Genomic DNA, 13,216 nt, shown 5'->3' on the forward strand with positions numbered 1-13,216 from the left:
GTAATTCATTCTATTCTATTGTAGTCCAAGCTACAGCGTTTCCATTACGATGTACAGAATCATTTGCTAATAGAAGCATCTGGAATTCAGAGGCAATAGGATGCTTGAGCCAACATTCAGAGGAATATGCAAGTTAAAAGGAATATTAGGACCTGCATCCATGACCTTGGATTCTTAACACTTGAGATTTGTTTGATTTTTTGTAGAACTCAGGACTGAGTGTAGAGGCTTGCACATGATAGGCAAGCACTCCATAACTGAGCCATATGTCTAGCCTTCCATTCTTCATACTTACATCAATGAAAGTAGTTCTGTGGTTTTTAAATCATGTCTCCAGAGTAAAGTAATAATTAGATTTGGAGTTACAGAATAAGGACAAAGAAAAACATCTAGAATTTTGGGAGGAAAGTAACATACAGTACTGTAAGGAGCTTAAAGGAGTATGGTAGAGACTGATCTTAAAGAAGGCACATACCTTGCAATGGAAAATTCAGGCATTTGTATTATCCTTTGACTTCCTGTGTTTTAATATATTAGCCCCCCAATACTACCATGAAGATTATGCCTAAAGGCTCTCTCTTATAGTCTTTCAATGGGAACTATAGAACTAGAAGACATTTCTATCCATATTCAATAAATCACTTGTATAGAAGGAGTAGGAACAAGAAGGAGTATGCAGTCTGGGAGACAGGAGAAGAGGAGAGAATGCCATATGTTTTTCTTGCTTATTGAAAACCTTATGCATGGCAAAAAGGCATTCCATTTATACTTTATTTTGGAATAAAACCAAGCTCATAATTTTTAATTACTGAAGTGTGAGAAATTATTCTTAGTTGGTTTAAAAGCACATTTTAGCAGTGGTTATTAGCCAGCTCATAGAGTCAGTCACCCTAAGGGCTAGACTTGATCATTCATTTGAAGTTGTCAACCAGAAAATCGTCAATAACTGAAAGCTGTTTGGAGAATTTTATAGCAGTAATAAAATCACTTCTTTTTCTAAACTTCAATATTTTCTGTGGTCATTAGGTATACTTTCCCTAAAGCTTTTCCAGTTTCTAAATGTGTTTCCGTGAGCTGTCATTTACACTGTTAATAATCTGGGAAGGCAAATTGACTTTCCATCAGTTCTTGAAGAGTGAAGGAAAGCTCTTTCAAAGATGCCTGTATTCCTTTAATTTGTTATAAAATATTAAGAGGGTCAAATAAAACATATATGAGCAAAAAATATAGAGGACATTAAAATGTAAGACCATGTTAAATATAGATTGTGTTCAATGTAGGCTATAGCATGTCCATTATCATCTTAAAAACACAACCACATTCTCTTATGAACTAATGTAAGTAAATTATATGCTCTTTGGCAAGTGAATACTGCATGTTGTTTTATATTTGCCACAAAGATGTTTAGCAACTTACAAAGCAAATTTCATATAAGCCATTCTTTTCTTACTGCACACTTCTCCTTGGCAAAAATATACACTCAGAAATTACGATACAAAGTGGTTGTGTACTTACAAAATTCTGTCAAAATGGTCTGGTCCAGTTCTAAACATACTACTTTCAAACACTTCATAGTTAGCATTTCATCTGTGAGTCACCAGAACTCTTCCAACTCGTATTTATATGTTTGCTTCTGGTAAGCCAGTTTAATGCCTGTGCTGGCTGATTGGCAAGTTGGAAGAGAGGTCAAATTCTGTGTTGACCATTCTACAATGAAATAGTAACATGTAGAACTACAAAAGAAGGTGAGAGAGGCTAGGTGAAAGAAAAGGAGTGTATCTCACTACGTCCTTGATGTGTGTTGTCTTTACCCTCTGAGTCTACTCCTGTTGTCAACCAAGAGGTTATTCAATGGTTGGAATGAGGCCACTGTCAATCCATCCGTGTCATTGAATTATTTGTATACTAAGAAATCCCAACAACTCTGAATTAATTTTAATATATCAGGGTCTTACTCAGAGCTGGTACATACTGGGTTTCAGTGAGTAACAATAGAACTTTATAGTGAAAAACTAGCTAAATTTAATTATCACAGTCTTAGGGGTCAGTTTGCCATAGACTATGTGGCAATAAATGGAGAGCATGTGTGGCTGGTGATGAAATTTCCAGTATGGCTGGGCTATCAGCCACTCAGTGGGGTGTAAACCAGTTACAGGGATTTAGAGAAGGCACCAACACAGAGGTATTCTTGTTCATTTCCGTCTGTAACCAAAGAGGGAACAAATTTCAGAAACTATGAATATCATTTTCGAAACAAAATATAAAAGCTCTCTCTGAAGTAAAAAAGGAATTTAATATGTAAAGAATGGGCAAGAACCTTTGGAATTTCAAATTACATTACAGCCCCATATAGTTTTACTTTAATCTTAGGGTCCCTGCTCTCTGAAATAAAAAAGACAGGTTTTTGCATTCATTGGTTAGTGTTTAGAGAGTTGCAGGTTACATTTACCAAGGTCCTGTGATTAGTAGGGGACATTTCACCATTCTCTAGTCTCACAGGAATTCCATGCAAATTACCTTCATTTCTTAGATGTAAGCTTAAAATAGAAACCTGGTCTTAATTAAACTTTTACACACTTGAGCTAACATCAGATACCAGAAAAGCAAGAAAACAGACATTTCAAAAGCAAATATTCACTCTCATACATAGAGTAGGAAAAATACCTTGACCTTATTAATTTATTATAAACAAGTCGTTTGAGTTTCTTGTGCACACTTGGACAATTTCTGTTTATGGTATTTGAATTGACTATGAGACTTGGACCCTTCACACCCTAAAGGAATATTAAAAAGAAAGAATGTTCTCTGGTAGAACAACTTGAAGGAGACTTGGAAGGACTTAAATAAATGAAAGTAATGTTTCAATGACAATCTCATACAGAGAAAATGTAACCAAGATTCAGGCCTATGATCTGGAAGCAGTCAAACCCATCTCAGGATAGACATGTGGCCAGGGTACCAAGTCTGAACTGGAGAAGAAAAGATGAGGTCAGAAAGGTATGTAAACCAGTAATGACTCAAAAGCCAGGCCAAGGAACTCAGCTCTAAGGCAATGGTAAAACTTCCCAAGCATCAAAGAAATGCATGGAAGGAGGTTTGTTAGGAATCAAACTAGGTAATCATCTACATAGTGACCGGATAAATACTGCAAGAAAGGAGAAAATATTATGATCTGGGTCAATGTTGTAGCAGGAAAAACAGGGCTGGGTGTGACTCTCCATCTCCACTTCAGTGTGCCCACTGCCTTTGTCTTCCCACACTTCTGGTTTGTGGATAGACACACACACACACACACACACACACACACACACACACACACACACACACATCATATTTGATTCTAGAGGAGGGGTTCCTGTTTGGATGAGCTCTTACTAACCTACAAGCAGTATTTTTATGTTTTTTGGGGGGGGTGGATCTGGTTGGTTTCAGGGGTATTTTTTTAAATAGTTTTTGTTTTTGTTTTTTTCCTTTTTTCTACTACCACTTGATGTTGGACTGGCCTATGGATCCATCCTTGGGTTCTCTTCTGAAGTTACCAGGGATACTTGTACTCTGATGGATTTAGCATGTACATCATACCTATAAACTTCAGACCCCTTCCCCCCCCCACACACACACACCCCTTGTCTGGTACTGGGAAAAGAACCCAGGGCCTGTGATGAATTAAGCAAGGGCTTCCCCACTGAGATACATCTCAGGCCCAGGCTATGCTTTATCAAGACTCTTATCCTTTATGCTTGGGTGTCTGACTAAAATACAGACTTTAGCATATTAAGAACCGAACTCCAGACATCCCCTCTAAATCTGGTCCACGTTGTAGTCTTTGTCTTCTCAATGGTGACAGCTCTGCTGTCCCAACTCTGATCATTTGTCACCAGGGGGTCAATCTTCCCACTAAGTAGTATTTACTTTCTTAGCCTTATCTCGGGTTCTCTTTGTAACATCACAGGATGTTACTTTACCTTTACTTTCAATGTTTTCTTTAGTTTTTATAAATACCTTTAAAGGAGTATCTGGATCTGGTAACACACACTTGGCAGTCCCAGCAGCCAGGACAGGTGGAGGCAGAAGAATCTTTATTCTGGGTCATATAACAAGACCCTGCCTCACCAAAAAAAATTAAAATATATATGCACATTATCTATATGACCTTACTAGTTACACAAACATTAACATGCAGTTTTTATTTCAAAATGCATCAGAATAAAATGGAACTGTGTAAATTAAAAAGTAAAACTCCCCCAGAACTCAACAATCAAATAACAACTGTCCCAGTCACCTTTTGAGCTAATTGTACACAAGGTATTATGTAAGATATTGGAGAAATAAAACCAGGTAAGAGACACCCTACCCTTCAAGGACCTTGCCAGACTTAAAACACACATATCCTCTTATGCCACATGACATGGCCACTGCATTGTGGTGGCCTTCAGCTCACTCCCCACCCCAGACACTAACCTCTCCAATCTAGCCTGGGGCTTTCTCCTGCTTTTGTGACCTTCTCCAGCAGTGTAGGTGTAGAGATATTAGGGGGCAAACAATGGACTCAGAATGCAGAAGCTAGATTGGGCTAGAAGAGTAATGACAATCCATTTAGAAAAGTCTGAAATGATTCAAACTCTCAAAAATTATTGGGTCACAGCATCTGTAATGAGTGGATTTGAATATATCCAAGAAGTGTTTTTGCTTTCTCGGTGGAACATCTGAAAACTAAAATCATTGTTTATTAAAAAGAAGACGAAAGGAAAGGGGGAGTTTATTAAAAAGAAGACGAAAGGAAAGGGTATCCCCAACCTCTGGAGTGTAATGTAGCAGTTACTCCCAGCCACACTGGAAAAACCAAGCAGGCAAGGAGGTTGAAGACCCAGCCTGTGGACAACTGCAGAGAAATATTCAGTATGTGTCTGTTTGTCCACATCCTTCACTGCTGCCCCCTTCACATCTCTGTGGTAAATCCCGTCATCCTCCATCCTCTGTCTCCCCAGCTCCCAAAAGAAAAGATGCAAGACAATTATTCATGCATGTTAATTGATTGATTATACTTTCACTTTCATCCTCTAATCTCCAGCTATGAAATGAATGTCTTTGTTCTCCAGTAAACAGCAGAGGCCTGGCAAGAAGGGATAGGGGGAACTGTACCCTGTAGGCTCAACTTCCCCTCAAACCAGAAAGTGGTGTCCGGCCAGGACAGCAGCCGGAGAACTATTTTCAGTGCTAGGAACAGAGGAACCCAAGGCCCACATCTCCAGATGGCTCCCATTTTCTGCATACCAATCCTCCTTCCTTGGATTCCACTATCTCTTCCAGCTCTTAGCCCTTGGCCCCCTGCTGCCTTCAAACCCTCGGTTCTACATCTCCTGAGCATGAGCTCATGATGTCCATTATTGGCATAAACCAAGTTATGCTTTTCTGTTCATGTGTAACCATCAAATTATTCATTGGTTGATTAAAGCACTAATAGTTCCAGGTGGGTGTAACTCACTTGTGTCTGGCTACTAGGTTATGTTAAATGAAATGTTTTAAACAAAATGTACAGGCAGCCAACCAGGGATCAATAAACCAAAGCAGAGCAGAGTCACTCAGACTGAAGTTCCATACCAACAACCCGGAATTGAACTGTTGATCAGACATTTTGAGAAATCAGAGAACAGAGAGTCAGATCTGCTCTGGGCCAGAGTTAGCCCACTTTAAGCAATTCTGTTTTAACCTTCTGTCAAAATGACCAATCTGCCTTTGTAGTATGTCCCCAGTTTCTTTGGCCTTTCTCTGCCTATAAAAACAGGCTTCTATCTCTCATGGGAGAAGCTTTCTATGCTTTCTAAGCTTTTTGTGAGGTGCTCCTCTGATTCATGACTCTCAGATAAAAAGCCAGTTCAGTCATTTAATTAAATCTGGACTTTTGACATACATAATGAAGCCAAGGTTCTTGCCTGTGGTGGTTTGAAAGAAAATGGCCCCTAAAGAGAGTGGCACTATTAGGAGGTGTGGCCTTGTTGGAGTAGGTGTGGCCTTATTGGAGGAAGTGTGTCACTGTGGAGGTGGGCTTTGAGGTCTTCTTATATGCTCAAGCTGTGCCCAGTGAGACAGAACACTTCCTGTTGCCTGTGAGTCAAGATGTAAGAACTCTTAGCTACCTCTCCAGCACCACATCTGCCCACACACCGCCATGCCCCCCCCACTTGATGATAATGAATAAAACCTCTGAAACTGCTGCCACCTCAATTAAATGTGTTCCTTTATAAGAGTTTTGAGGCCAGTCTGGTATACAAAGGGAGTTCAGAACAGCCAGGATTACATAGGCAAACCCTTTTTTCAAAAACCAAAAACAAACAAACAAAAAAAAAGAATTTCATGGTATGATATCTCTTCACAGCAATAGAAACCCTAACGAAAACACTGCCTTAGAACTCTATGGCAATGTAAACATCTTATTAGCAGTGTAGACAAGTTGTAAATAAGTAGATGAGGCTGTTTGCTATGTATTTTCCAAAACCTATGTGCTCCTATAATATTTTGCATTGTAGTGCCACTCACGGCACACACAACAACAAATTAAATAGTAGTTTTCAAGTTTTTAGCCCCAGGAGCTTCTTATATTCTTAATAAATGCATTGAAGACTCAAAGACATAAACTTATATTTTCTGTCTATAGGCATTTAATGTATTAGAAAATAAGGTCAAGAACTTAAAGAAAAAAAAGAAGACAAACAGGTTTCCCACCACTGACCTCCAGCAGCTAGGGGAATGGCATTTTTACATTTCATGACAAATTGAGACAGAGACATCAGAGGAACACACCGCCTTAGTATCATAAGGGAAATGAGTTTAACCTCCTACCTGTAAGGCCCACGATGCCTCTGGCTCATCCTTGGAGAATGACTAATCTATAGTCAAGATACAGTTATTTGAATGGGAGCCCAGGGCACTAGGATCCTCTAAGCCAATATCTGAATGTAGGGAGTTTGGAATGAAACCTCAGATGCTGCTTCTCAGAGTAAAAATGGAGCATGAAGGAGCCCTTGCAGGCCCAGGCCTGTTCATGCACACGGAGAATTAAAGCTGTTGTGCCGGGTGAGTCCATTTCTCTCGAATGCCAGGGACACCAGCACGTGTTTCTCCCATGTCCAGCTCACTTTGAGAAAAAAAAATGAAGTTTTTAATTTTCAGTATTGAAACTCATTGCTGATATCAGGTTTGCTAACTGACAAAGTCTCTTCTGTTGATGAGTTTACAGAGCCAAGGTCTCACCAGCACTGCTACTTTTCACCGAAGTATTTTGAAACTAATCCAAATCAAATCATCTTATTTGTAAACAATCTCATCATTTGTCCTTCAAGGAATCTCCTTTCATTTTAATTATTTTTTTAATTTACATGTTTTTAAATTCATTTATTTAGAGAATGAGTGCCATGATATGTGTGTTGGGGGGGGGGTCAGATGACAACTTTTGAGTTCTCTCCTTCTACCATGCAGTCCCAGGTGTCGAACTCTGGCCCTTGGGCTTGGCAGCAATACCCATATCCAGGGAGCCATCCCACAGGCTCTTCCTTTTACTTTAATTTATCCTAATATTTTTCTTACCAAATATTTAATGATTCATTGACATTATCAAATATCACCTAGTATGGCCCAGTTGTTTTGTAATTCCTTTCTTTTTGTTGATTTCTTCACATCAAAATTCAAATAAGGTTCATAATTTACAGTTAGTTAATATGTCTCTTTTGGGCTCTTCCTATAGCACAAATCTAATGGATCTTATTAATAAAATCAAACCAGAACCAGGTATTGGAGTTAAAGCTGGAAGATCAGAGAGACAGAATAGGCCGTAACTAACCTCACCTCACCAACTTCTCAGTCAATTCTGTTTCCTCAGACTGGAAGCCTCTGTGTCCTCATCCGAATGGATCTCAGCTGAACTGTGCTGCTCAAAAGACTAAAAGCTTAACAGGATCTAGTTCCTGGTCCTCATGCCTTATATACCTTTCCGCTTCCTGCCATCACTTCCTGGTATTAAAGGCGTGAATCACCATGCCTGGCTGTTTCCAGTGTGGCTTTGAACTCACAGAGATCCAGACCGATGTCTCTGCCTTTGGAATGTTAAAATTAAAGGTGCGTGCCACCATTTTCTGGCCTCTATATCTAGTGGCTGTACTCTGACCCCAGATAAGTTTATTAGGGTGCACAATATATTGGGGAACACAATACCACCACGTCTTCCTCCTCCTTCCCCCCACTCTTCAATTTCTTTGTTGGATAAACTGGATCATTTGTCCAATATCACTTTTCACATTCTGCATACAGCTGATTACACTCCCTGATGGTGCTCCCCACATCCTCTACTTCCATGTGTCCCGCTCCCCACATCCTCTACTTCCGTGTGTCCCACATGTGGTTATTTGATCTGCCAAATTGTGTGGCCAGAACACTGTATAGATGGTATTACGAACTTCATTTGATCTCCTTAGGATACATGTTAGCCATGGTATCTTGCTATGGTGTAAAATTTGATAAATGGGATATCAAATTGGAAGATGCTGGAAGTGAAAAAAAAAATCTCCTTATTAAATGAAACAAAGATGTTCAGGGTTTTCTGTTACAGGCTCCAAACTACTCATCACGACTAATGATGACCTATGAACACATCATTTTGTTCAGCTGGAAGTATTGAAAAGTGAATTGTATGCATTGACACGATCTTTGACATTATTGAACTTGAATAGCATTTTTATAATGTAATCCTCTTTACATGAAAAAGCGTAACTGCTTCCATTTTTATCTCTCTCTCTAATACTAAAATTTGAGGTAAGTATATTATTGGGACAGCCTCTTTGTTGATAATGATTTTCCTTTGAAGCCAGGACAGCCTGATCTCCACAAGGCATGTCATGTAACAACAACCAAAAAATATTATCCTGCCTACACTCAAGTATGAAATCTTTTTTCAAAGAGTAATAGTGCTTCGTACCCAATAACAAACTTTCTTGTTGACAGTATCGTGTCTTTGATGTTTTGGCAAAGTTCTCTTGGGATAGACCATATTTTTTGTAGAATCCACAAACATTTAAAACTTCAAATATGATAATTCAGAGTCAAAACATTTTCAAAGACAAGGACTCATCACAGAAGAAAAATAATAGATACTAACCCAAGGTGTTTGCAAACTGACAAGGTATGCTTTCATTTGGGACTTTCTCCACCATATCTAAAAGCAACTTTCAGAACTGGAAATGATTGATCTAGGAAGAAGTTGTGCAGTGGTTACAATGTAACCATGTTCTGGAGGAGTGTCACATTCACAGAGAAACGCATCGCTATGATTCTAAATGGCCTCAGAAAGAAAACTCTGTCTCTCATACCTTATAAAAATGTTTGCTGCTCTCTGTTTGGTCATGATTGATTACAGCCTTCACTGCTCGTCCGACTGGTGTTAATCATCTCCAAGGTGATTTCTGTTTCCTTAGCAACTGTAATGTTTATTTTTGTGTGACAGCCCTGGCTTGTTCTATGATGGTTGACGTGGTAAAGCTGTCCTACACTGTTAGTGTACAGGCGTAAGTTTTCCATATCACTGATTTTAGAATCTAGTCGGTTCTAAGCATGATGACTACGCTGTCTTCTGATGTTTGGATTACAGGGTGTTCTCAGTGAACACTCTTCTCTGATTCCAAGAAACCCAGCCTTAAATTCCACAAAGCTTTCACTGGCTAAAGAAACTCTTGGTGTTTTATCTAAATTTTCGTAACTTCAAACATGCCTAATGCATCACTATCATACTTTTATGGAAATAGCCAGAGGAGGTCAAGATATAATACTCCAGGTAAAAGAAATAAACACTAAGTGAAAATCACACATTCTTTAAGCCAGAGATATCTATCAATCAAGTACAACTGACACTAAGTCAAAGATGCTGAATTTCATTAAAATTAATAAAATTCAAGGGTGGATTGCAAATGAAGAAAAGTCTCTCATCTTTCCTGTCTTCACTGGAAGTAATAAATATCTCAGTGACTATCAAAACTTTCCTAGAAAATCCCTAAAACAATGAAAGAGGGCAGGCAGTCTCACATCACAGTGGATGTAGAGGTTAAAGTCATTTAGGGAAGATGGGGTCTGGAAAATTCGAAGTTGTTGTCTCCCAACTCTGCCTTGTTTCTATCCCTGTTAAGTTTCTTCAAATCCTTTTTATCCTGTGCATCTTAAACTATTTGAGTCATTAAATTGTCATTAATAATAATAATAATAATAATAATAATCATTAATCCCAGAAGAAATGAAGTTATTCTAAGGAGACAATTGTGTTTCAATCTGACTAACTATTGGAATCTCATGCTGGGAAAAAGAAAAGGCACCAGCCAAAAAAGAGATTTCATACAGCACTAACAGCTTGTTAAACCATCTCACAGGATAAGACAAATGGCCAGACAATGAGTCAGGGGTGGGTGGGTGGGACCACACCTTCACCAGCACTGCTTAGATCTCATATTAAATCTCACTTCAGGGCCCTGAGAGTAGAGTTGGGGGAGAGTCTCTTTTCTCTTAATGTAGCCAAGTTGAATAAATCTTCAGTCTTCTTCTATTAATGTGGCTCTTTGAATTGGTTTATTAAGGATGGGTAGCCAACTTAGTTTGGGCACAGGCTATGACTCCTAAGTTTGGACTGATGGGATTTTTATTTTATTTTATTTTATTTTATTTTTATTTTTTTACACTAGCAACCCAAAAAACTCAGCACATTTATTACATGCAATCCAAGATGTACATAGTGTACATACAATCCCAACACTAGGCTTCTTTTTTAGTACCAAAAGAAACCTCACCCTACTTATTGAAAAAGTAAGGCAAAAAATTCTGCCCTCCAGGGTATAGAATCAGGAGAGAAAGCCCTGCAAGCAGGAGAAAAGGAAACTTCCTTGGGTTCCCTTTCGGCCCTGAGTATATCCAGCAGCTCAGGACAAAGTAGCCTGAATTCCTGATAGTGTCCCAGAGGGATAGGGTACAGCTCATGGGTCAGCTTTCTCAGCTTGGCTGTGTGACATAGAAGGTTCTTCAGGACAAGCAGAGAGATACCATTATTTTTGAAATTGACCTTAGTAAGCTGGGAGCATTGGCTCAGGGAAGGCAAGATAGCATTGAAATGAGAGTCCCTCATCTCGCACTCCTCCAATTCCAGGGTTTGCAGGGTACTTGCGATTCTATCAAGGAGAACCCCAAGAAGCTTAGGGCATGAATCAGATAGCACTACACCACTCAGGTTCAGATGTTTCAGCTCATGGATGTTCGGGCACTGGCTCAGGTACTCTTGGTGAAATTATTAAGGCCACTCCATGTAGTTAAAAGGGAGGTTTATTTTGTGGGGTAACTTACAAATGAAGGGATAGGTTGCAGGGTCTGGCAAAGCTATAGCACAGTCCGGCGGTGTTCTCTGGAGAACTTTGCTCGGTCTACCTCCAGCGTCCAGGGTCCTGGAACCCAGAGAGAGACCTCCTCTCGATCCTTGGTCTTCTGCTTCCTCCTCCGCGCTGCCTTGTGGGTGTGACCATTACTGAAGCCTCAATGGGGGTTGGAACTTCCAGGCCAATGCTGGGATGGCTATCCACTACAAGGTACTCCAAGTCTGACTGGGAGAGCCAGCAGTCAGTGATTGACAGAGTCTTCAAGGGGGTCTTCAGGCACCTGAACCACTTCTCAAGGAAGCCTGTTAAAAAGTAGATATTATATACAGAGAGATTCTGGAGACAAGGGAATTTGGAGAGCGGAGAAAGCAACATGCTTTTCCATTCCTGCTGTGCAGAAGCACCAGATCTGAAGGGATTCCCAGTTTCTGCTAGCACAAAGGTGTGAAGGTTTCTCATCTGCTCTGGGTAAGGAAAAAGCTCTACAATGAATTTAAGTGACCGTAGACTCAGCTGCAGCTCCAAGATACAGTCCAGATTTATCTTTTTGAAGATCTGTATAGCTGAGAAGACAGGTGAATTCCAAATCTTCAGCTTTCTACAACATAGATGAATGGAATCTTTTCGCTGCTGGGTCCACTGTAACAAGTACGAGTCACATTTATTGTACCTTGCCTTCATGAGTTCAAGATCAGTTACTACCCTAAAACGTTTCTTCACCTCAGAGATAGGACAGATCTCCACTGGTTGCTTCTGCCTCTCGGCTTGTGGTGAGCAGTCACCTTCATGGGTTCCTGCCCTAATGCTCCAGAAGTCATGGTGCACATTCGTCAAATCAAGTACTCTGAGTTTTGCCTGCCTGCTGGGATGAACCTTGTCTGTAATCAGCACATCTAGTCCAGCAAGCAGAGCTTTCAACGTTTCCAGGTGGGCGTCCTTTATCAGGGCTCCTACAGAAAGGCCTGGGAATGGCCAGGCAGACACCATGGCCCTCGGGATGTTTGTTCGTCCATCAGTGAAAACCTCCTCAAACATCTGCGGGAGCAGCCCCACGGGCAGGTCCTCCAGAGTAGAAATGGTCAAGGCCTCCTCCCTCAGCAGCCTGTCTTGCCAGCTGCATGAGTGTGGGTGGGGCCTGGTCTCCCATCATGACTGGTTTTTGGGGGATAATAATGCTGATCTGAACACTGGAGACAGACGTCCAGATCCCAGTCCGGGGAGGCAGTGGCTCCAAGACTGAGGGTTGTTCTGAGCCTTATATACCTTTCGACACACCTCCCAGATGAAATCTGAACTCTGATTGAATGACTGAGGCTCCACCCACTTCTTCTTTTGATATTTTGACGTTGTCTACTTGGAGTGGATCAGATCGCTACCTGTATTAGAATTTGTAAGGAAACTTTTCACGTAGCCCAGTTAGGAAGCTAGGATGACCTGAGTCTCTGTTCTTCCGTCTTTCTCTCGGGATTGGTGGCCGAAAGTTGTTCCATCCAAGAAGCCTTGTGTGTCTGTATTTTTATGGAAATTCTGTTCTGCCCTGATGGGATTTTTAAATGTTAGCTTTCTTCAGGTTTTCAATAACCATAAAACATAGACACCTTTCAATTTACCTATGTACAAATTTTCTCTCATTTTTTCCCCTCTGGTCAACAGTTAGACTTATAACAGCATATAGCTCCCTTCGAAACATGTTCTTTGAACCCCTATAGTAGTAGGCAGAGAAAGATAGAGATGACTAGGGGTCAGAAAGATGAGGTCATCAATGCTGGACTGGTCATTTTGTAGGGTCATAAGCTGTGGATAGTATAGGAATGCTACTC

The 13,216-nt window shown here is 40.3% G+C and overlaps 1 protein-coding gene across 1 annotated transcript; it reads right to left on the minus strand.

Annotated features, from left to right (window-relative positions):
• Nucleotides 1-10,825: 10,825 nt before the first annotated feature.
• LOC118570288 (oogenesin-3-like) lies at nucleotides 10,826-12,543 on the minus strand. Its single transcript, XM_036168684.1, is given in 3 exon segments — nucleotides 10,826-11,287; nucleotides 11,604-12,498; nucleotides 12,500-12,543. Coding segments are annotated over 3 exon segments (1,401 nt in total).
• Between the last annotated feature and the right edge of the window lie 673 nt (nucleotides 12,544-13,216).

Source organism: Onychomys torridus, chromosome 19, assembly GCF_903995425.1.
Source record: "Onychomys torridus chromosome 19, mOncTor1.1, whole genome shotgun sequence".
NCBI classification, from domain to species: Eukaryota; Metazoa; Chordata; class Mammalia; order Rodentia; family Cricetidae; genus Onychomys; species Onychomys torridus.